Source organism: Mobula birostris, chromosome 2 (assembly GCF_030028105.1).
Source record: "Mobula birostris isolate sMobBir1 chromosome 2, sMobBir1.hap1, whole genome shotgun sequence".
Classification (NCBI taxonomy): Eukaryota; Metazoa; Chordata; class Chondrichthyes; order Myliobatiformes; family Myliobatidae; genus Mobula; species Mobula birostris.
Genome location: NC_092371.1, coordinates 23,852,382 through 23,877,310, shown reverse-complemented (window position 1 = coordinate 23,877,310; position 24,929 = coordinate 23,852,382). Strand labels below are relative to the sequence as shown.

The 24,929-nt window shown below is 41.2% G+C and overlaps 1 protein-coding gene across 2 annotated transcripts in view; it reads left to right on the top strand.

Moving 5' to 3' along the window:
* Positions 1–24,929, top strand: part of gnas (GNAS complex locus) — a 340,610-nt gene that overhangs the window by 236,615 nt on the left and 79,066 nt on the right. For both annotated transcript variants that reach the window (XM_072238735.1, XM_072238742.1), the window contains exon 5: positions 10,233–10,330. In XM_072238735.1, the coding sequence (XP_072094836.1) occupies positions 10,233–10,330 (98 nt within the window). The remainder of the gene's footprint in view (positions 1–10,232; positions 10,331–24,929) is intronic.

Below are 24,929 nucleotides of genomic sequence, written 5' to 3'. Positions count from 1 at the left end.
CCCCTGATCTTCTCACTGACCTCACTATCCGCTGCAGGGTCTTGAGATCCGGGATGGTGCAATTTCCGAACCGGGCAGTGATGCAGCTGCTCAAGATGTTCTCACTGTAGAATGTGGTGAGGAAGGGGGTGGGGGTGTGGGAGATGGACTTTTCTCAGCCTTCGCAGAAAGTAGCGACGCTGCTGGGCTTTCTTTGCTATGGAGCTGGTGTTGAGGGACCAGGTGAGATTCTCCGCCGGGTGAACACCAAGAAATTTGGTGCTCGTAACGATCTCTATGTAGTCATCGATGTTCAGTGGAGAATGGTCGCTCCGTGTCCTCCTGAAATCAACAACCATCTCTTTTGTTTCGTTCACATTCACAGACAGGATGTTGGCTGTGCACCAGTGTGTTAGCCGCTGCCCCTCCTCTCTGTATGCTGACTCATCCTTCTTGCTGATGAGACCCACCACGGTCATGTCATCGGCGAACTTGATGATGTGGTTCGAGTTGTGTGTTGCAACACAGTCGTGGGTCAGCAAAGTGAACAGCAGTGGACTGAGTACACAGCCCTGGGGGGCCCCCGTGCTCAGTGTGATGGTGTTGGAGATGCTGCTTCCGATCCGGACTGAGGTCTCCCAGTCAGGAAGTCTAGGATCCAGTTGCAGAGGGAGATGTTCAGGCCCAGTAGGCTCAGCTTTCCAGTCAGTTTCTGAGGAATGATTGTGTTGAATGCTGAACTGAAGTCTATGGATAGCATTTGAACGTGCGTGTCTTTTTTTTGTCCAGATGGGTTAGGACCAAGTGGAGGGTGATGGCAAAGGAGTTGTCTGTTGCACAGTTAGGACAGTACGTGAACTACAGGGGGTCCAGTGAGGGGGGCAGCAGGGTCTTGATGTGCCTCATGATGAGCCTGTTGCCACACTTCATGATGATGGATGTGAGTGCAACGGGACGGTAGTCGTTGAGGCAGGACACTGAAGATTTCTTCGGCATGGGGACGATGGTGGCAGCCTTGAAGCATGTAGGAACGATGGCGCTGTTCAAGGAGATGTTGAAGATGTCAGTGAGAATCTCTGCTAGCTGGTCTGCACATCCTCTAAGCACTCTGCCAAGAATATTGTCTGGTCCAGCAGCCTTCCGTGGGTTGACCCTGCACAGGGTTCTCTTCACATCGGCCACGGTAAGACACAGCACCTGGTCATTTGAAGGAGGGGTGGTCTTCCTCACCGCCATGTCATTTTCCACCTCAAAACGAGCGTAGAAGTTGTTCAACGCATCTGGGAGGGAGGCATCACCAGCACAGGCAGGTGATGTTGTCTTGTAGTTGGTGATGTCCTGAATGCCCTTCCACATGCGCCGTGTGTCGCCGCTGTCCTGGAAGTGGCTGTGGATTCGCTGGGCGTGTGCACGCTTTGCCTCTCTGATGGCCTGGGACAGTTTGGCCCTCGCTGTTGTTAGGGCTGCCTTGTTGCTTACTCTGAAGGCAGAGTCATGGGTCCTCAGCAGCGCACGCACCTCCGCGGTCATCCATGGCTTCTGGTTAGAGCGGGTAGTAGTGATGGTTTTGGCCACAGTGATGTCATCGGTGCACTTGCCGATGTAGCTTGTCATTGATGCTGTGTTCTCCTCTAAATTGGTAGAGTCGCCATCGGTTGCAGTCTTCTTGAACATGTGCGGTCTGTATGCTGGGTTTAGCATAACAGATGTGGTCTGAGTAACCGAGGTGGGGGCTGGGCTCCGCCTGATCCGCATCGGGAATGTTTGTGTAAACCAGGTCCAACACATTCTCCCCTGTCGTTGCAAAGTCCACGTTCTGATGGAATCTGGGGAGCACTGACTTGAGGTTTGCGTGGTTAAAATCTCCGGCAACAATAAACAGTCCACCAGGGTGTGCATTCTGCAGTTCGCTAATAGCCCCATACAGTTCACAGAGCGCCTCCTTAGCATTAGTGCTGGGGGGAATGTAGACACCGACTACAAGGACAGTGGTGAATTCCCGTGGTAAATAAAATGGTCTGCACCTAACAGTTACAAACTCCACGCAATGAGCAGTATCTGGAAACCAGCACAGAGTTCCTGCACCATTCCGTATTGATGTAAACACACAAGCCACCACCGTGAGTCTTACCAGAATGAGCTGCATCCCTATCTGCTCAAAACAAGACAAGCCCGTCCAGCTGAATGGCGGCGTCCAGGATTCCATCAGAGAGCCATGTTTCTGTGAAAACGTATGCACAGCAGACTCTGTACTCCCGCCGAGTATTTCGTTGGAATCGGATGTAGTCCAATTTATTGTCCAGGGAGTAGACACTGGAGAGCAGAATGGACGGGAGAGCCGGCTGGCTAGGGTTTGCTTTTTGCCTGGCACGGACTCCTGCCCGCTTGCCTCGCTTTCGCTTCCTCGCATACAGATTTCGACGTCCCCACCTCCGGCATCAGACGACACTGAGGACTGTAGGCCTGATCCCCGCAGCAAGCCGATGTTCACACTTGACCTAAGATAATATGTATTTAATTTTGTTATTAGAAGACTTTTGTTTCCTCACTAAATTAATTTCAATGTGAAAATTTTGATGGCATGAGCAGTAGACTACTTGATGAGAGAATTGCAGCTGAAGTCTTATCCTGTCTTTGGATAATGATTTGTGTACTATTTCCATTAGTATCAGTAAATGGTTGGGTAGGAGCATGCAACCTAACTTTATTCCTGTTCACTGCAAGCCATGAACACTGTACTTAATGGAAGTTAAAACTTTGAAAGACAAATTGCAGTTTTAGCCACTTTAAAACTTGAGCTTTTGCCAAGGTTTTCACAACTTTTGTATATCGCAGTGAGACAAATGTCATTTTCTTTATTAAACATTCGTGTTTTTAAAAATGTTTGTTGTTACCACAAATAGTTTAGCACACATGGGCTGTTATGATTAAATTGGCAGCCTACTTGCCTGTAATTAGATTGTTGACTCTAAATCCCATTACAAAGGAAGAAAACTTTAATTTTGACCCATCAGTTCAGTTGAGGGAGATGCTGTAATTCTGGATGTTTTCCTTAGTGGAATTTCAACCAAAATCGATCAACACTCTTGGTAGATGGTAAGGATTCTCTGCTGTGCTTAATAATACAGCTGATTTCCTGCTGTCCTGACCAATATTTATCCCCCATTGAGCATCGCTAAAATCGCTTGATAATTATCAGATAGTTTCTAGGACTCTACTGGATACAAATTGGCTTCTATGATTCTTATGATAGTGACTCTGATGACGTGATGTTGAAAAAGGTACAGTGTAAATGCAGATTATTTCTTCCACGACTTACTGAAAACTCACTCTGATCAATTGGATAGCTCTGGTTGAGCTGGTTATGAACAGCATTTCTGTAGCATCACTTGTTCTTCAGATGTTCCATTTCTATAACAATTCTAAATGAGACTATCTGTTGCTCATTCTACGTATTATTTAAAGCTAATGAGCTGCTATCTCTATGTTTTTCCCAGAGTAGTCTTCCTTCACCAGTGCTGTTGGGTTTGGGATTAAAATGCAGTGGTAATGAAGGAACTATAATGTACAGTGGATTCCGGTTAATTACGTCATTGGTTAATCGGGGAAGCAGCTTATTTGAGACAACTCTCAAAGAACAAAAACGAATTGAGCAAATAGCCAGGATTCCTTTTATTTATTTGGGCTACTATTCTGTTTTGGGCAGGAGACTGTTGCTAAAAATTTAACTAGCATTAGTCGCATGGCCATTAATCACAACACTGTTTCAAGTGAACAGTTTTTAAGTGGTGTCAGCTGCATGTGTTTGTGTTCATAAAGCAACAATTTTTTTTTGGTCAATGATAGTTGGTGAGAAATAAGCAGTAAAACAATTCAAAACTAATTTTCTCACCGCGATTTCAAGCATTCAGGCTTGGAGATGCCAGAAATGGGGGCAGTTTACAGATACTAAGTAATCTACCATCTAATACATTTCTGACACACAGGAAACTGGAGCACTTGGTTGGGGGAAACCCATCCAGTCACAGGGAGAACGTGGATACTTCACATGAACAGCACTCAAAGTTGGGGTTGAGCCTAAATTGCTGGAGCAGTAAGCGCAGCCAACTTCTGCACTACAGTGCTGCTACTTTTTAAAAAATATATATAATAGTGAATGCTGCCTTGATCTTAATGCTGTTTAATCATACTGTCTCGAAGAGGGATCTTGGCCCAAAACGTCAACTGTTTATTTATTTCCATTGATGCTGCCTGACCTGCTGAGTTCTTCCAGCATTTTGTGTGTGTTGCTCTGGATTTCCAGCACCTACAGAATCTCTTGTGTTTGAACTTAATTATAACATCAATTTGGCTGGACCAGGACAAATTGTTGATACCTAGGAACAAAAAACTCTCAACTATCTATACTTCGGCACCATTTATAGCCAGGGACATGTACTCACCCTACTCCCTGAAGTCGATGACTAGCTTCTTCATTTTGTTGACATTAACATAGTGATGGCAGGATTTTTAAAATTCATTTAGCAAAACAGCATGAGTAGATCCTTCTGGCCCTTCAAGCCGTGCTGCCCCAGTAACTCCCAATTAAACCGGGACTATTTAAATGTTCAAAAGTTTGTTTATTGTCAAAACATGTATCCATATACAACTCTGGAAGTTGTCTTCTCCAGATAGTCATGGAACAAAGAACATGAAAGTCAGACAAAGCGGAACAACGTCAGGATAACAATTCAAATTTTGATAATTAGAAGAATCAAAAGAACAAATCTAAACTGAAATATCCAGCAACATTGTGGAGAGAGGGGAGTAAAGAAGGTGGTTACATGAAATGCTGTGAATTTATTTTTCAAGTCTGAGGACTGTGGAATGCACTTATAGAAGGTGAGATGACATTACTCTAGCTCATGTTGATGGAACAGTGCAGGATGCCAAAGACAAAGGTCCAGGATGAAAGTGGTTGAGAATTAAATTGACAGCTTTATTGAAGCCTGGGGTCAATGTTGCAGCTTCAACAGATGTGTTATAGATATTGGTCACCCAATCTATGATTGGTTCCTCTAATATAGAGGAGAGGACTTGGTGAGCATCAGTTGCATGTGATCTATTTGTCAAAGTCTAAAAGTTCAAAGTAAAATGTATTATTGGAGTACATGCATGTCACCATATACAACCTTGAGATTCTTTTTCTGCAGGCATATCTAACAAATCTATAGAACAGTAACAATAAACAGGATCTGTAAACGAACTGCAAATGCAGATAACTAATAAATAGTGAGCACGAAATAACAAGATGAGTGTAGTTATCCCCTTTTGTTCAAGAGCCTGGTGGTTGAGTAGCAGTAACTATTCTTGAACATGGTGGTGTGAGGACTGAGGCACCTGTAACTTCTACCTAATGGCATCAGTGAGAAAAATGCATGCATGGCTTGGGTGGTGAGAATCTTTGATGGATGCTGCTTTTCTATGGCACTTTTTCATGTAGATATGCTTAAATGGTTGGGACCACTGAATCCACTAACTTTTGTAGGATTTTACACTCAAAGGCATTGGTGTGCCCATCTATAGAAGTTTACTAAGGTTTTTGATGGCACGCTAAATCTCTACAGACTTTGCAGTTATGTTTGTATGTTGGCCCAGGACAGGTCCTCTGAGATAGTGACACCCAGGAATTTAAAGTTACTGACCCTCTCAGCTTCTGATCCACCAATGGCTCATGGACCCCTGGTTTCCCTCTCCTGAAGTCTACCGTCAGTTCTTCGGCCTTATTGACATTGAGAGGTTGTTGTTGTTATACTACTCAGCCAGATTTTCAATCTTCATCCTGCTACCACCTTTGCTACAGCCCACAACAGTGGTGTCATCAGCTATCTGGTATATGGTGTTCGAACTGTACTTAGCCGCACAGTTATGGGTGTACATCAAGTAGAACAGGGGGCTAAGTACATATCCCTGCAGTGCTCCTGTGCTGGTGAAGATTGTGGAGAAGATATTTTTGCCAATCCAAATTGACTGTGGCCTGCAAGTGAGGAAATTCAAGATCCACTTGCACAAGGAGGTATTGAGGCCCAGGTAATGGAGTTTACTGATTAGTTTAGAGGGAATGGTGGTGTTAAATACTGAGCTGTAATCAATAAAGAGCATCCTGTATACATCTTTGCTGTCTAGATGTTACAGGGTTGTGTGAAGAGCCAACTGGATAGCAGTGGGTCTACAGCAGGTGCTTTGGTAGACGAATTGGAGTGGATCCAATTTGCCTCTCTTACAGGTGCTGATATGCTTCAACATCAGTCTCTCAAAGCACTTCATCACTGTAGATGTAAGTGCCACTAGGTGATGGTCATTTAGACAGGTTACCATGCTCTTCTTGGGCATTAATATGATTGAAGTCTACTTGAAGTAGGTGGGTACCACACACTGCAGGTGCAAAAGGTTGAAGATATCAGTGAATACACCAACCAGTTGGTCAGCACAAGTACTCTGTCTAGACCAGATGCTTTCTTTGGATTCACCCTTGAAGGCAGCTGGCATGTCATCTTCGGATACTGTGACCAGAGGATCATCAGGAGACACGAGAGTGTGCGGTAGTTCCTCCCCGTTCTGATGATCAAAGTAAGCGTAGAAGGCATTGAGCTCATCTGAAAGTGAAGCTCTGCTGTCCACTATGTCGCAAGATTTAACTTTGTAGGAGGTAATTGTATCCTGTTGCTGTCAAGCAACCCTCATTGATTCCATTCTAGTCTGGAATCTCCACTTTGCCCAAGAGATGGCTTTCCAGAGATCATACCTGCACCTCTTGTAGCTTTCTCGATCTCCAGACTTGAATGCCTCTGATCTGGCTCTCAGCAGATTCCAGATTTCATTGTTCACCCAGGGTTTCTGATTAGGGAAAACCCTGAATGATTTCATGGGGACGCATTCACCTACAGCTGTGTTAGTAAAGTCTGTATCGACCCTGGTGTACCGTTCAGGTCCTCAGATGAGTTCCTGAACAAATCTGGTCCACTGACTTGAGGCAATCCTGTAACCGTTCCTCTGCCTCCTGTGACTACCTCTTGGTTGTCTTGATCTTCGGAGCCGTTCTTTTTAGGCTCTGTCTGTATGCAGGTAGTAGGAGTACACCCAAATGAACCAATTTAACAAAATGCAGCCTCGGGAAGGAACAATAGGCATTCCTTATCATAGTGTAGCAATGGTCTAGTGTGTTGGGATCTCTGGTGTAGCAGATTACATGCTGGTGATAATCGGGTAGGATTTTCTTCAAATAGGCCTGGTTAAAGTCGTCAACTATAATTTGAAATGCATTGCAATGAGCTGTTTCTTGTTTACAGACAACACTGGTTTTGCGAGTGCTCAATTATGATTGGCCACTGGTGGTACGTAAACTGCGGTCAGAATCACAGATGACAACTCCTGAAGCAAATAGAAGGGTCTACATTTAATTGTTGTTGTAAGTCAGGGGAGCAAGAAGTTGACGTAACCCCAATGTCCATGCACCAACAAGAATTGACTAAGAAGTGTATGCCGCCACTGCTTTCCTTACCAGAGTTCACAGTTCAATCCATTCTGAAAGTTGTAAAACGCCAGGTCCTATCTCTGCAACCAGTGTATCTGCATTTAACCAAGATTCAGTGCAACAATTGACATCTGCCTCTGATACAGCAGTCTTGCTCTGAGATTGTCAATCTTAATTTCTAACGATTGCATATTCGCCAAGATGCTGGATAGTGGAGACCTCATCCCCCTGCACTTCAGCCTGGTTTGAATGCTGCCTCTCAACTGCACTTTCAGCCACGCTGTTATCCCTTAAAGGTGCTGTGCTTAACTGTTCTGCATTTAACCGTAAAACGCGAGATCTGAAGATCATTGATGTAACTTAAATTTGAGATTGTCTTTGAATGACTTCAGCGTTTCAAATCAGGGTATCTGAAGGACAGCATTTTCTCCTTTTATGCACACATACAACTGCAGGAGAGTCTGTTAGTGAAGAGAATTGATTAAGTGAATCTTCAGAAGTTAATATGAAAGGCTATCTCAGTAATGCACAATCTGAGATCTGTCATAGTGGCACACCTAGATCCTCAGACACAGCAGTGAGGTCTAGGTGGTTGACTTGGCACATCCATTTAGTTAGTGAACTTTTAAAGTTTCAAATTAACTAACTGGATGTAACTACTTCAATGAAATTTTGCAACTTTTCCTTCGGTGAATGTGTGGTGTATATTATAAGTAAGTAGACCTGCCAACTGCCAGCTTGCAATCATATGCTATTAGAAGCACTAATGTTTTCAGGCAGCACACCCAAATGCTCTAGGAACTCAGCAGGCCAGGCAGTATCAATGGGGGGGAAAAAAAGAGTATAGTCAATGTTTCAGGCCAAGACTGATGAAGGTTCTTGGCCTGAAACATCGACTATGCTCTTTTCCATAGATGCTGCCTGGCCTGCTGAGTTCCTCCAGCATTTTGTTTGTGTTGCAAACACGAGGAAATCTGCAGATGCTGGAATTTCAAGCAACACAAAAATTGCTGGTGAACGAACGAAGGGTCTCGGCCCAAAACGTCGACTGTACCTCTTCCTATAGATGCTGCTGCGTTCACCAGCAATTTTTATGTGTTTTGTTTGTGTTGCTTGGATTTCCAGCATCTGCAGATTTTCTTTTGCTTGTGAATATGTTTTCAGACTGTTCACCGATTGTGTGATGTATAATCGCAAATTCAGTAACAATGGTTTAGATTTACATTCGCTGTCAGAAGTGGAATAGCTGATTACGCCTGCCTGAGTGAAACTTTGGCTTGTGAGCACAGGTCTGATCACAGTAATTTTTATAGGATGAATAGAGGTTTGTGGAAGATCCCTAGAAAATGAGAGTACTCTTACTGGATCAGTGCCATTAATTTGAGCCTCACTTGGTAGTTTTTTTAAAAAAAGCATGAGAATTTTAAAAAAACACATTAAAATGGACTAAATGTTCCTTTGACTCTGTTCCTATTTTCTAGACCTTAATAATTGAAGTCAGTCCCCAAAAGTCAGAGCCTTCGCTAGTGCTAATGCTTTCAGGAATTTTCCTGCAAGAAGTAGGTTTTTGTATCCAGCAGTTGCACTCATACCACTTGAGTGGTGCATCTCTGGAGAAGTCCTGTTAGAGCAGAGATTGACAAACATTGAAATGACAAGGGAGTCAAAGGATTTGGAGAGCAGTGGAGCTGAGCTCAGTTGGATCAGCTGCAAAAGATGAGATTGAGACAAAAGATTGAAAAGCTAATTGACTGCTTCTGTGCATGTTTATGTTCATTAATGATTAAGAGCCTGGAGTAAATTGTGTTTAAAGGATCCCGATTAGTTTTAAAAGTAAATGTGTAGGATGAGATGATTTATCTTGGTTATCAGTTCTTTGCTATCTATAAAACTACTTAGAATCAGAATTGGGTTTATTTTCATTAACGTGTCATGAAATTTGTTTTGTTGCGGTGCAATACATAAAATACCCTACAAGGTTGCAATAAGAAATATGTATATATGAAATTCAGTTTTAATTAAGTTCAGAAAACAAGTTGGCAATATCAAAACATGGAGTGTGACACTGAGTGGGAAAACCAAGAATTTCAGAGCTCAGTAGTTTGTAAGCTGAGGATGTGCTTTTCATTTAGTCAATGGGTAATCAAATTAAAAGAAACTGAAGGGGACTGGTTTGAAGGAGTGGGAAAGAAAATGTCATTGTTTTAACCAAAATTTAACATTTATGTAAAATACTTCTTTAAAATGACACTTCGTTCAAAAAAAACCTCAGATGATTCTTACAATATCAATTATTCTTAGCATTTAAATACATCATTATTATCTTGATTGGAAGTAAACTGAACTAAAAGTAGGCTGTTAACAAATTGATATCTACAGGATTGAAAAATCACTTGACTTGTGTATGTTTATAATATATATTTATGAATTGCGCTCTATGATTTAGATTGTCAATGTCTGCAAACCCCCTCCCCCCTATAAACATTTGGATAGCTCATTTTTATTCCTTTCAGAACCTCAGTGATCTGTTCATAATTTCCAGTCTTTGTTGTTTCTGACTTTTAGCATTTTTTGTTTTGTTCTCAATATGTGCACTCTGTCTTAGTCAGTTTTGGTTACGTAGTTTGTGAATAATCTAACACTGGCCTTTTGTTTATACCTGTATCTAAACCAGTATACAGTTGCTCTTGAAATTTAATTTCTGCCTGCTAAATTTTAATAGATATTAATTTTTTTTAAGGAGTTCTATGAACATACAACCATCCTCTGGCAGGATGAAGGCGTGAAAGCTTGCTATGAAAGGTCAAATGAATATCAACTTATTGACTGTGCACACTAGTAAGTACCTTTTAGTTCTCTTTAGCAAATTAAGTGACTAGGAACAATATTACTGAATTTATAAACTAGCTTAAGAAAATTATAAATAATAATTTTATTGACAAGAATATGATCACATTTTGATGCTATGAAAAGCTTCATATTGTGCTGATGATTGTCGATATTGATTCTAAAACCAAAATTGAAATGTACTTTCAATGGAAATTAATTAGTTGAAGACATTGGACCATGGCATTTTGATACTAAAATATTAGACAAAGAATATCTATTTAAGATAGCATACGATGTTTCAAACATTCTAGTAATATCTTAATATTGAATTATGCTTTTGTGTATAATGGTTGGTGGAATCTTAATCTGCTAAACAGTGGGTCATTCAACTTTGTAAAGTTATTTTAGAAAATAATTTGAGTGGAAATTTGATCACCCGTGAAAACTGTCATCTAGGTCATGGAGTCATACAGCTCAGAAAAGGAGAGGTAAATCCAGGAAAATACTGTATATTGAATATGAAATAAATTTAAAATCTTGAGCAGACTCGGGACAAGCACCTGGAGAGAAATGGTTCCATTTCATTTTGACAACCTTAGATCTAAACTGGAAATAGTTCAAAGCTCACTGCATCGGGATCTGAGATGAGTTGGTGTTTTGTGAAATTACATTTTCATTGGAGCAGCGGAAAAGGCTGAAGGAATAGTGGTGAGAGTGAGGATGAAGAATTGAAATGACCAACAATTGGAAGCTCAGCCTACAGTTTCATCTTTGAAGACTGGAAAAGTCACAACATTTATTTGTTTTCAACATTTTAGAGGAAACTATCTCATGAGTAACAAATTTGAAGTATCCCAATGTCATAATTTGGAAGTACAAATAAATGGCTACATCATCTAGAAAGTTGTTTGACCTCCAGACAATTGAAAAAGAGGATCTAAAAGGTGGTGTTGCATCTTCTGCTGTTGTGTTGGGAATCATGAGCAGGAAAGTGTTTATTGATGGCTATGGAAGGATGAAGCAGAGTGTTGCAGAGGCAAGGCTGCCTCTGAATGCTGGAAGGGAATGAGTAACTGGTCATAGTGTCACGTTAGAGGTGGCAGGAATTAATGGATGTAGGAAGGGGAAAAGTGGGAGGTTGTCAGGGGGATCCCATTTCTTGATCTGGGAGAGGAGGAGAGCAGGAAATGAAACAGTCCTTTTAATTGCATTGGCGCATGGCCAAGTGGTTAAGGCGTTCATCTAATGATTTGAAGGTTGCTAATTCGAGCCTTGGCTGAGGCAGCGCTTGCGTCCTTGAGCAAGGCACTTAACCACACATTGCTCTGTGACGACACTGGTGCCAAGCTGTATGGGTCCTATTGCCCTTCCCTTGGACAACATCGGTGGTGTGGAGGGGGGAGACTTGCAGCATAGGCAACTGCTGGTCTTCCATACAACCTTGCCCAGGCCTGCGCCCTGGAAACTTTCCAAGGGGCAAATCCATGGTCTCATGAGACTAACGGATGCCTAACAAAAAAAAACAGAAACCACAGCTGCTGAAAAAGGAAAACTTTGTATGGGATCTGCTGTTCAGCAGAATAGCTGCACTGTTAATGGAAATACTGGAAAATGGGCTAGATCAAGTGCCGTGGAGGTAGTTCTGGGAAACAATGCAGTGGACAGTGGTTATTAATTTATCCCTGAAAGTTGAGGTAGAAATATGAAATTAAGAATTGGTTAGAGATGAAGACATGAATGTTTAGTGTCAAATTGGTAGAGGATTACCTGGTGTTAAGCAAAAGGTGGCATGCCTTGACCTTTTTCTGTGTTTAAGTTCCTAAATTCATAGTCACACAGTGCCAAAGCAAATCCTTCAGGTGCACCCATCCATGCTGACCAAGCTATGCATGCATTTGTCCCATATGCATCCAAACCTTTATGTACCTACACAAACGTCTTTTAAACAGTTTAATTATTTCTGCCTCTACCACCTCAGACAATTCATTCTACATACCCACCAGAGATTAAATTGCCCTCAGATCCCCTTTAAATCTTTCCCCTCTCAATGCACACAAAATGCTGCAGGAACTCAGCAAGTCGGGCAGCATCAATGGAAATGCCATTGATCACAGTTGACATTTCAGGCCGAGACTGTTCTTCAGGACTGGAAAGGAATGAGGAAGACACAAAAATAAAAAAGGTTGGGGGGGGGGGGCTGCTAGCTAGAAGATGACAGGTGAAGCCAGGTGAGTGGGAAAGGTAAAGGGTTGGAGAAGAAGGAATCTGATAAGAGGAGAGTGGACCATGGGAGAAAAGGAAGAAGGAGGGGTGGTAGGCTGGTGAAAAGAGATAAATGGCCAGAGTGGGGGGGAAAGGAGGGAGAAGAGGGGGAGGTAAATAGTTTTTACTAGAAGGTGAAATTGCTGTTCATGCCATCTTGATGGAGGCTACCTAGATGGAAAATGAGGTGTTGCTCCTCCACCCTAGGAGTGGACTCAATGTTGCAAAAGAGGAGATCATGGACCGACATGTTGGAACGGAGATAGGAATTAAAATTCCACTTTTGGTGGATGGAGAGGAGGTGCTGAACAAAGTAGATAGGCCTCACCTAAAAAGACTGTGGGAAGAAAGGAGGGAAGGGGGATGTAAATAGGCAAGTGTAGCATATCTGTTGCCTTCAGGGATATGTACCAGGAGGGAAATTAGTCGGGAGAGATGAATGGACAGTGGAATCATGAAGGGAGTGAGGGGGGGAGGGCGATGCAAAGATGTGGTTAGATCCGGAGGCTCAGATGATAGGTGAGGACGAGGACCTCTATTCCCGTTAAGGCAGTGGAAAGATAGGGTGAGCACAGATGACTGGTAAATAGAGGAGATGCGAGTGAGGGCAGCGTCGATAGTGGAGGAAGGGAAACCCTGTTCTTTGAAGGAGGAGGACATCTCTGTCGTGGAAAGGAAAGACTCATCCTGAGAACAGATGTGGCGGAGGCAAGGGAGCTGAGAAAAGGGAATAGCATTTTTACAGGAGACGTGGTGGGAAGAGGCATTGTCAAGATAACTATGGGAATCGTTAAGTTAATAAAAGATGCTGGTGCAGTAGACAGCTTGTTTCCAGAGATGGAGACAGATTGAGAAAGGGGAGGGAGGTGTAAGAAATGGGCCAGGTGAATTTAAGAGCTGGGTGGAAGTTGAAAGCAAAGTTGATACCATCTAAGTTTTAGACTTTGCTACCTTGTTCATGGTAGGGGGTGGTGACTCCAGACATCAGTCTTATCAATACCTCTCATTTTTACATGCCTCTATATGAAGTAATCCCTTAGCCTGTTTTGTTCGGGGGTAGGCGGGAGAAGGGAAATCCCTGCACATCAAAATTTTCTCTTTATAACAAGTTCTCAATCCAGACATCATTCCTGTGGACCTTTTCTACAACCCACTTGTAACATAATGGCCCAACTCTTGTACTGAATGAATTACCTGATGAAGGTAAGCATACCATTTGCTGCCTTCACCACTCTGTCTACTGAATCTTTCAGGGAACTTTGTTCTTGTACTCCAAGGTCTCACTGTTCAACAATACTTACCAAGGCCCATTCATTCACTGTGTCTGGCCTGGCCTGGTTTAACTTTGCAAAATGTAACACTTAACAGTTGTCTAAGTTAAGTTCCACCAGCTATTCCTTTGCCCTATATAACTCATTCTCTAACTCCTAAGATGAGAACATGGTGAGAACTGTTTAGTTGGATTTTTGACATGGAACTTCAAATAAGAGAAGGAAGAAATACCAATGCAGTCATCAGTGTATCAGAGAGAGTTGAGGATAAAGGCTCGGTATGACTCAAAGAGCAAATGTCCCATGTATCCTACAAAAAGATAGGCAGGTCTTATGAGCCCTCAGAGGTATCCTTTTAGATGATGAGAATGGTTAAGAAAAATCGTTCAATGGGTGGACAAGTTTGGACAGGTGGAAGAGGGTGGTGAAGAGAGGAACTGGGAAGGGCCTCTGATCAAAGAAAGAGTGGGGGCCATGAAGCAGTTTTACTTTGGGATTCGATATCCAAGGCGGAAATAACCCGAGAGGGCCAGAAACGTAAACTATTCAAGTGATGTGGTACATCAGAAGTGTTATGGATGTTAGTGAAGTGAGACTAGTCATGGTGCAGAAAACTCAAGTTCATCATGAAAAAAACAGGCTGAAGTTTTTGGTTGTCCTGGAAGGTTGTTGTGCATCTTTAAGTTGAATCAGTTATTTGGAAACTAAGAATAGAAACTGAGGAGGGAAGGTCTTCAGATTTAATTGTATATCTGAGAAGCTATGGTCTGATGTTCACTGCTGGGCTCATAGTTGAGAAGAGATCTTAATGCTCATGTTCAATATTTTCACGGTAGATGTTAGTTCACTACTCTTATTAGCAGGTTTTATAGCATTGGAATTGTTTATTAGGGAACCAAATGTTGCAAATTAAAATGGTGAGAATTCAAGGAGCAACATCAGTTTGGGAAATAGATGGAAGGAAGATACCCAAGGAAAAGGTCCCCAGGTGAATTGGAAATTAATTTAAGAAGGATGGGTGAAGTGTGGTGGGGTTGTAGGTGAAGAGGGATGCGCGTTCTGAGGTGAATATTTCTGACCAGAGAGGTAGGTGGGAGGAAATGGAGCTACATGAGAATTAATTTAGGCCACAGTGTGACTGGGATCAGAGATGACAAAGTACAGGAAGGAGCACAAATACAGTAACAGGTATTCTGCATTTATCTTGGTTTTCAAGGCTGCTATTCTTCTGTCAAGCAAAGCTATATCCAGAGATCTTCCTTTATGTAATACAGCAAATATTTTTGGACCAAAAGAGTTTTCATCATAGGAACGACTAGGAACATGGTGCTAAAAACTATGAAACTTAGCTTTTAATGACAATTTTTAAAGTTATCTGTAAAGTGACCTTCATTAACTATTCCTGCTTAGACACAGTGTTGTCCAGCATTGTAGTCATTCATCACATTTGGGTTTTGAGAGTGTCAAGCTTTCGAATAATTAGCAGTGGGGATGAATTCAAAGTATACATTTGTACAGTATGGAAACAAGCATTTTGGCCTAACTTATCCAGGCGGACCAAATTGCCTACTTGAGCTAATCCCACTTGCCTGCATTTGGTCCATATCCCTCTCTTCCTATCATGCATCTGTAGAAGTATCTGTACCATTTCTGACAGTTCATTCCCTCTATTCCTTCTGCCCCCTCAGGACCTCTTCAAATTTCTCCCTTTCCTGTTAAATCTGTGCCCTCTAGTTTTAGACCAGAAAGACTTTGGACATTCACCTTATCTGCAATTCCTGGCTGATCCTTATTTGTCAGGGAACTGCAGTTGGAGTGCAGATGAAATTCATAATCAAGAGTGGGAATCGTCTTTTACAATTTCATGAGACAGAAAGGCTGTTTGGTATGATGTTATCTAATTTTTGGGTGATCTCTTACCAGTTTTGCTGGATAATGCTGTTATTTTGATTGGCTAAGATTGACATCGCTAGCATCATATAAAATCAAGATTTGTCAGAGCAAAGGAGTAACTTCTGTTAAGATAAATTCACAAAAGCTTTAAAAGAATACTTTGTTTCAAATGCCAAATATGATGCCTTCAATAACTCGTTGGAAATTGGTGTTGGAAGAAAGGTGGCACTTGCAGGTTGCCCCCAGCACATCTCATAGACTGTGGTCATTGATACAAAGCAAAACCTTTCACTGTGCATTTTGATGTACATATGGCAAATAAAGCTAATCTTTATTTTGAATGAAATCTCATGGTGAAGGCATACTGAACTTTTCAAATTAATTATTTAAGTCTATAATTGAAAAGCATAAAAGCTATTGAAATCTATTCCGATCATTAAGTATTCATGTGTAGACTTCTAGTTGCTAGGTTTTGCTTGTTTTCGCTCTTGATATACATTATCTAAATATTCTCATGTCTGAGTAAATCTCTTGCTCTGTTAATGCCCTTGAGTGGTTTTTCAGCCTAATTCCATTCTTTAGAAAAGTTTTCCTCCATTAATTTTTTGAAATCTTAAATAGAACTTTGAATAGAATAGCCATAGCCTGAAAGCTCCCAGGATCCAAATTGCCATTTCTCCTCAGAATCTTGCATGTTTCAGAAAGGTAATTTCTCAGTCTTCTACACTCCAGTAGATTCTTGTAGTCCAGCCTGATGAACCTTTCTTTATTTGTCACTCCTGTATCAGGGGAGTCAACTGAGTGAACCTTGTGTTTTATTTCCTCCAATACAAGTGCAGACTTAGTGGGCCAAAAGGTCTATTTCCATGCTGTATGAGTCAACTCTTTCCTTAAGTATGCAGAGCAAAGTTGTATACCGAACCTTGGAGTTCATATTTACTTTTCTGTGTTTATACTCCATACACCTTGTTTTTCTTTAGCCACCTTAATTACTTGTAATACCCATTCATCCCATCTTTGTTTTGTAATAGTTAACATTCATCAATCCATGCCAATATATCATCGCTAACCCCATGTGTTGGTGTGTTGTATTTTTTAAAGTGACTTATCAAATGCCTTCTAGATATTCAATAATGCTGCACCTTCTTATTCCCTTGGTTGCTGCAGTCTCAAAGGTCTTCAGCAAATCTATTATATTTTCTCTGGCTTAATATCTGATAGATGTTTGTTAAAGTATTTGACATAATTTGCCCTTGAGAATTCAAATCATGTTGAAAGAATTCAGGGAAAAAAAAATCTACAATAGGTAAATCACCATCACTATTTTGCTCCTTTTGGTTTATGCCAATTTTGTGTTGCAAATTTAACATTGCTTTTTTGTTTGAGTTGAGTTTTGATGTATTATTACTACCCGAATGACTATTTAATTCACTCAATGTAATGTCACCAGTTTTTCCCATTTACTGTTGAATCCTTTTTTTAAAGTTCTGCTTTAACACCTCTCTCCCTCTCACTCTCTCTCTCTCTCTCTCTATCTCTATCTCTATCTCTATATATACACATATACATATACATACATACACACACACACACACACACACACACACCCACCCACCCTTTTACATCCCTAGTATATGATTCCTTCACCTTTTTCATGGTCATTCAATGCCTTTGTATTCTGTAATCTTTAAATTATCCAAAACTCTGCATTTGATTTGTTGTGTTCCATCTCTGTTTTCCCATCTACTGTCTTGCTGATCTGAGTCAGCTTCCAGCACTCATTATCTCACACAGGTATCATCTGTGCATTGAATTCCTTCAGGCGCACTGGAAGCATGCTCAGAAATAATCTGTAAACTTCAAGCAATGAAGTTTCAGTTTTAATTTTCCAATGAAAGTCCTCCACTGTTTGAAGGTAGTCTAGGAAAGATGCAGCCAGCTGCTTCACAAGCAGAACTAGGGGAACTTAGCTACAGCACAGAAAAAAACCATTCAGGCAATTGTATCTACAGCAACTGTCTGCTGAGTGCCCTTTATAACTATAGTGAGATGCCCAATTTCATATTTTCCTATGACAAGGTACAGCTCACTTTCCTTAAAACTTGCTCTACCTGCTTGTAAATGTTCAATGATAAAAGTGCAAGGTCATTCAAGTCACTGAACATTTGCTTAGCATTTTAAAAATACTCTGCAATCCATCTTTCTACCAAAGTGGATTGTTTTTCATTTATTCATATTTATATTCCATCAGCTGTCCTCACCCATTGTCTGTTCAAATCTCCTTGAAGTCTTTCTTCATCGTCTCTATGAATGTCACTGACACCCAGCTTTGAATCATCAGCAAATTTAAATGTATTACACTTATCATCCAAATCAATGATTCAGACTGTGAATATCCAGGGCCTCAGCAGAAATCTCTGCCAAGCTCCTTTAGTTATATCTGAAGATTGTCCCATTATATTTTGTGTACCAATCTTTGATCCATGCCAAATCTTCATTCCCAATCCTCTATGCTACAGTTTTCTTTCATAATCTGCCTCTTGTTTGGCATCTTATTGAGGGCCCTCTGCTTTTCCTTTCTGATAGTTACCTCAAAAATTACAATTTATTAAACTTAGATCCCCTTTCATAAATCCATGTCGAACTCTGCCCATCTTAACAATGCCACTTTTTTTGTTGACACTGATGTCAAACTGGCTGGTTGTTCTCCTTTTCCTTTTTACTTTAATAGCGTTTGTTGCATTTGCTGCTTTCTCAGGACATTTCTTTCAAAACGTCAGCATGCAAATTATCAGGTCTTGCAAATTTGTGGGCTTTCAGTTGCTTTAATTTCTATAATAATTTCTTAATGCTAATTTCTTTGACCTCACTCACAATTGTTGCATATATTACTATTTTCAGAAGGAATTTTTGTGTCATGTACCATGAAAATAGGTACACAGATTATGAGGAGGAGCAGGATGAAGCTGTTCTTGACCTTGGACCTGCAAGGCTTCTTCTATCAACTATCAGAACTGTGCATGTTTCAATAAGCTTTTCTTCTAAGCTGCTAACAAGTATAGGCCTAACCTATTCAACATCTCTTCGTACATCGACCCTTTTATCCTGGGAATCAATCTTCCGTGCCTTGCCTCCAATATAGAAAACAAAACAGTGTGTCATACTCTAGATAAAATCTCACTGTCACCTTATGAACTTGTATCAAAATCTGCCTAGTATTATACTCCATATGCAAAGTCCAGCATGCTCTCCAAAATGGTTAGCCTGACATTTCAACTACATTATACTCCATTTGCTGACTTCTTGCTTACTCTAATAACCTATTTCTTTTTCCAATCAGAGTGGGCCATGTTGCAAGGTACATGAAGAGAATTACTAAATACCAAGCATGTTATTTTCTTTGTGTCCAACTAATGTGTTTCCTGATGAATCTTCTTACTGTGTCACATTTTTTTGAAGAGCAACTGTTTGAGGAAAAAACACAAGCATACAGATGGGATCCAATTTGATCTGATCCACAAGTTTTAAGTTCATTCCGTCAAGCGAAGTTTAAAATAATCATTGCATTTAAACTCTGATAATCCACTCTCAAATTGTTCAAAAATCCTAGTGCTATGATTTCTGGTTTGCTTATTAGTCACAAGTTCAAGCTGGATGTGTGTTTGGGGACAGGAATGTGGGTAGGTCTTTGAGTGGAGCTGCATTAGAAATGCTTGTATGTTTCAGCTCCATCTTTCCCCTCAAGTTGAAACTCATTGGGTTCTGTTTCTTTATACTCCCGTTAAATCCACTGGACTCACTTTCCTTTTCCCTGTTAAACTCATTGGGTCCACTATTTTATAGCATTGGGTGTACCTACATCTCAGGGACTGTAGCAGTTCAAGAAGGCTGCTCATCACCACCTTCTCAAGGGCAACTAGGGATGGGCAATAAATGCTAGCTTAGCTGGTGACGCCTACATCCCGTAAATGAATAAATTTAAAAACAAGCTCTGCATTCCCCACTCACTGCCTCTAAGTGCGAATTTACATCTAGTTCTGACAGACTTCCCATAGTTTTTCTCTCACTCTTTCTTCCCATTCTGAAAATCGTGATGAGATTCCCTTTGTTATACTCATTGGATCATCCTTTATAATGTCCCGTAGCTCTGCATGTTGCAAGCCATCTAGTCAGATCATTCCATAGATCAGAAGAAGTATATCAAACTGGTGAAAGAAGCAAAAATTCTGAATGTGCAATATTGTGTTAGTCACAGAGAAGATGCACTGCGAGTAAAGAAAGTTCAGGGGTCATGATGAGGTAGATTGAGAGATCAAGATTTCATCTTCAGCATCCAGTGGTCTGTTCAGTGTCTTGTAACAATGGGATAGAAGCTTTTCTTGAGCTTGATGGCATCCTGTCTGTTGTCCCATGCATTTAATTCATACAGCACTGGATCATAGTGGCTGCATTGTGTGCTGTCTGTAAAATGCACTGTAGCTGCTCATCAAACCTTAAAGCATCTTCTGAACCAGTGACCTTTGTAACCACGAAGGGCAAGAGCAGTAAATGCGGGGGAATACAAGGGTCAAGTCCTTGCCTTGGAAATGTATCTCCCTTCATTTATCATCTCTGGGTCTTGTTTCTGGGACTATAATGTTCTGGTGTTGACTGCATGGTGAAATGAACATGTGTCAGTATGTTGACAAATTTGTTGCCTGAATATACTTCATGATGAACATGGTGCAGCATTCCTAAAGGTGTGTGTTAGAAACTTAGACGAAAATTCTTATATCTCAAATATTTCTCTTTTTATAAGGTGTTAAGCATTTTAAGTACTAGGAGTTAAGGATAAGTAGTTTAATTGCTATACAATTACTATGCAATCTGAAATTGGAAGTGTTGATTTTCCATATTGTATTGCAGTAACAGTTATATTGACACATGGTGAAATTATGTACTTGGATATTATGTTGTTCAGCAATCTCCTATTGATTAGCTCTTATAGTTGTAGAATAACAAATTACTGCTAATGTGCTGACAAAGCAAATTTGTCTGCATCTTTGTTCTCCACACAATTTAATCAGGGAATTGTGAAATGTAGGCAAAACGGTTGGTGTGTAGTTTCCACAGAAAAAGGATGAGATTGTGTAGTCCAGTCCTCAAGAAGCGAAAAGGTATTCTATGTACCAGTGCAATGTAGAAACATTTTGGCTTTGTTACGATAACCTCAGAAAACTTAGTTTCTCTTTGGAGCAATAAGCAAACTGCTGAGGAGACTTGGAGTGTCATGCATCATCAGTTTGGGGTGGGTGTGGGGAGGGGGCTAAGGAATTCCAAAACATTTTAGGTTGAAACCTTGCAACAGGACCCAAAATATTGACAATTACTTTATCTCCTTCAGATTCTGTATATCCACCGAGTCCCTCCAACAAATTTTGTTGCTCCAGATTCTAGCATTTGCAGTCTCTTGAGTCTCTTCCTGGTATCTTTTTGTTTCAGAACTGGCCATTTCTCTAGTAGGTCTGTATTGATTCATTTTACTTGCCTCACCAGCAAGTCTGACCTGGCCTATTCAGCTCTGCTTTTTGTAGCTCTATTCTCTAGAGGGTCTAATTAACCAATTAACCGATTGTTCCATCAAAACATATCACCGACAGATCATAGGCCTCTCTCAGCAATGTTCTCTTTATTCTATCCACACCCTAACCTCTCTGCAATTTAAAATTGCCTTCTTTCTTCCAGTTCAGATGAAGTGATATTACTCAGATACACTAACTCTTTCCACACATGCTACAGTATATGCTTTTCATTTTCTGCTTTTATTTCCAATTTCTATCATTGGCAGTTACACTTTTGCCATGGGCATTTAAAATGAAATATCAGAATTAGTTTCTTTGCTGATACAAGAATGCTGTAGGGAAATCTCAACATGTTTATTCAATAATTAAGTATAATTTATTTAGAGATGCAGTGTGGGACAGGCCCTTCTGGCTCCTTGAGCTGTACTGTTCAGCGACCTCCAACAACTCCCTAATCTAATCAGAGGACCAATTAACCTACGAACCGGTATGTTTTTGCACTATGTGGGGGGGGGGGGTGTGGAGAGACCGGAGCACCCAGAAAAAAACCGATACATTCCACAGGGAGGACGTATAATCTCCTTATAGAGGACACTGGGATTGAACTCCGAACTGTGCCCCGAGTTGTAATAGCATTACACTAACTGCTACATTACCATGGTGGTTAAATATTAATTGCTGATTTGTATTTAACTGTTAAATACAAATTGGCAGGTGATGTGGCAAACCCATGTTGTTGATCTCCCAAACTTGCAATCTGATGTATAGGCTGCACATAATTCTGGTGTTTGTAAGCTGTCGTAGTAATTCTTTGTGTAAATATTGAGTTGTTCTTTGTGCTCTCCTGATCATAGAATACTTAATGTCATTTTACTTGGCCTCTCAAAAATGCTGTTAGTATTTTTGTCAGGCCAAAGCTTCCATTTGAACATAGTGCATGATTTCCAGGCAGACTCTCCCCCCAAGTATGCAAGTTGGTGCTTGTACCCTAAAGGTGGTTTTGTTTTATTCATGTTAATCTCACGAAGATCTATGTTTAATCTACAAATCAAGAGACTCCAGCCTGTCTAATGGCAAAAGGAATCGGGGGGAGGTGAGGCGAGTTGTTGGACATGTTGGATACGAGAGAATTAGTTGTGGAGGCACACAAAAATCAAGTCATAATGGGGCTAGTGGTGTTGTTCCCAGAGTAACTTCTCTGTCATTGTAAAATGAGAGCAATTCAGATGCTGGTTAGATGATTTATAAATAAAATGTTCAGTTAATAAAGCTTGTTAAAGCCAAATATATTAATTTAGAATCTACTCCAACTTCTTAACTGTTCTTATTTTAATTTAGTAACCCATGCATAATGAATGTTTAGAATGACTGGTGGATCTAGTATATGAGCTTTCATGAAAAGTGCATTTTTTCCTACATGCAACCTTAAATGTGTGGATAGTAGATTTACCAGTGTGAAGACTATATTGAGGATGGATGAGAAGCCTCTTCCAATTAGTCTCTAAAAGTGCCTGCAAGCTAGCTTTCCAGGCTATTTATGTTTGGTTCTGAAAATCTTTATGTGGCAATAACACAGCAAGAAGTCAATAAGTATGTAGTTTGATGGTGATTATGATTAAGAGTGGATTTGCTTGTGAATATTATGATGGTAGATACCTTATTGATCCCAAAGGAAATTAGTGTGTCACAGTAGCATTACGAGTGCACAGATATATAAATATACAAATATTAGAAGAGAAGTAAGAAAGAAAAAGTGTTACCTCAAACAGTCTAACAGGAGGGGCTCATCTCTTCCCCGGTTAGAGGCTGACTCATTATAGAGCCTAATGCCCGAGGGCAAGAATGACCTCATTCAACGCTCTTTGGAGCTGCATAGTTGTATTACTAAGAGTGGTCTGTTCAGCCAAGGTGGCATGCAGAGGGTGAGGAACATTGTCCAGAATTGTCAGGATTTTCCGTAGGGTCCTTGTGCTACCACAGCTTCTAATTTGTCCAGTTTGACTCCAATAAACAGAGCCAACCTTTCTAATCAGTTTATTGAGCCTGTTGGCATCACCCATGTTGATGCATTTGCCCCAGCACACCACCGCATAGAAGGTTGTACTGGCGACAACAGACTGGTATAACATATGAAGGAGAGGCCTGCATACTCCAAAGGGCCTCAATCTCCTCAGGAAGTAGAGGCAACTCTGCCCTTTCTTATACTCAGCCTCTGAGTTGGTGCTCCATTCAAGTCTGAGGTACACCATCAGGGACTTGAGTCCTCACCATCAGTAGTAACAGGGAGCAGTACAGGCTTAGTCTTTATGAAATCCATCACCACCATCTTTGTCTTACTGATGTTGAGCTGCAGATAATTCGGCTTGCACCATTTGACAAAGTCCTCCACCAGGGCCCTGTATCATCCCTTTGTACACCCAACTATTGCTGAGTCATCAGAGAATTTCTGCAGATGACATGAGTGTTGTATCTAAAGTCTGAGGTATACAGGGTATACAGGAAGAGAGCCAATACAGTCCCCTATGGGGCCCCAGTGCTGCTTATAGCCATGTTTGACACAGCTCTTCAGCCACAGAAACTGTGGTCTGTGAGTCAGGTAGTCTGTTATCCAGGATACAATGGAAGTGCCAATCTGCACTGATGGAGCTCTTCCCCTAGCAGTGAGGGCTGATGGTATTGAACGCTCTTGAGAAATCAAAAAAAAACCTGATCTTCATAGTGCTGCTCTGCTTATCCAAATGGGAGCAGGCTCTGTTCGTCAGGTAGATGACAGCATCATCGATTCCATTGTGCTCCTGGTAACAAACTACAGAAGATCAAGGGCTGATCTGAACAGGGGTCAGAGGTGAGCCAGGAGCAGTCTCTCTAGGGTCTTCATGATGTGTGAGGTCAGAGCCACTGGACAGTTGTCATTTCAAGACTTTTGGTCGGCCCTTCATGTCCTCAGGTTGGAGGCTATAGATGAAATATGATATGTTGTTCCTCCACCCTGCGAGTGGCCTTATCATGGCAAAAGAGGAGGACCTGGATTGACATGTCTAAACGGGAATGGATAGAGAAAGACTGGGGCCCTGAATGGAAAAGAGGTGGTAAATGGGCAAGTGTAGTATAGTTGTTGCTTGCAGGGCAATGTGCCAGGAGAGATATTAGTGAGGAGGGACAAATAGACAAGGGAATCACAGTCAGAGTGATCTCTGAGGAAAGCGGAGAGTTGGGGGAGGGGCAGGGTGGTAAAGATGTGTTTGGTGGTAGGATCCTATTGAAGATGGTGGAAGTTACAGAGAATAATGCGTTGAATGCAGAGGCTCATAGTGTTTTAGGTGTTGTAGGAACTCTATCCCTGTTAAGGGGGCGAGAAGATGGGGTGAGCATGTATGTCCAAGAAATGGAGGGGATGCGGGTGAGGGCAGCATCAATGCTGGAGCAAGGTTCTTGAAGAAAGAGGGACACCTCTAATGTCCTGGAAAGGAAAGCCTCATCTTGGGAACAGATACGGCAGAGACAAAGGAACTGAGAAAAGGGAATAACATTTTTACAAGAGACAGGGTAGGAAGAGGTATAGGTAAGAGAGCCAAAACAGTTTCTGTTTGTTTAAAAAATGTATAAAGTAAAAGTTGCGGT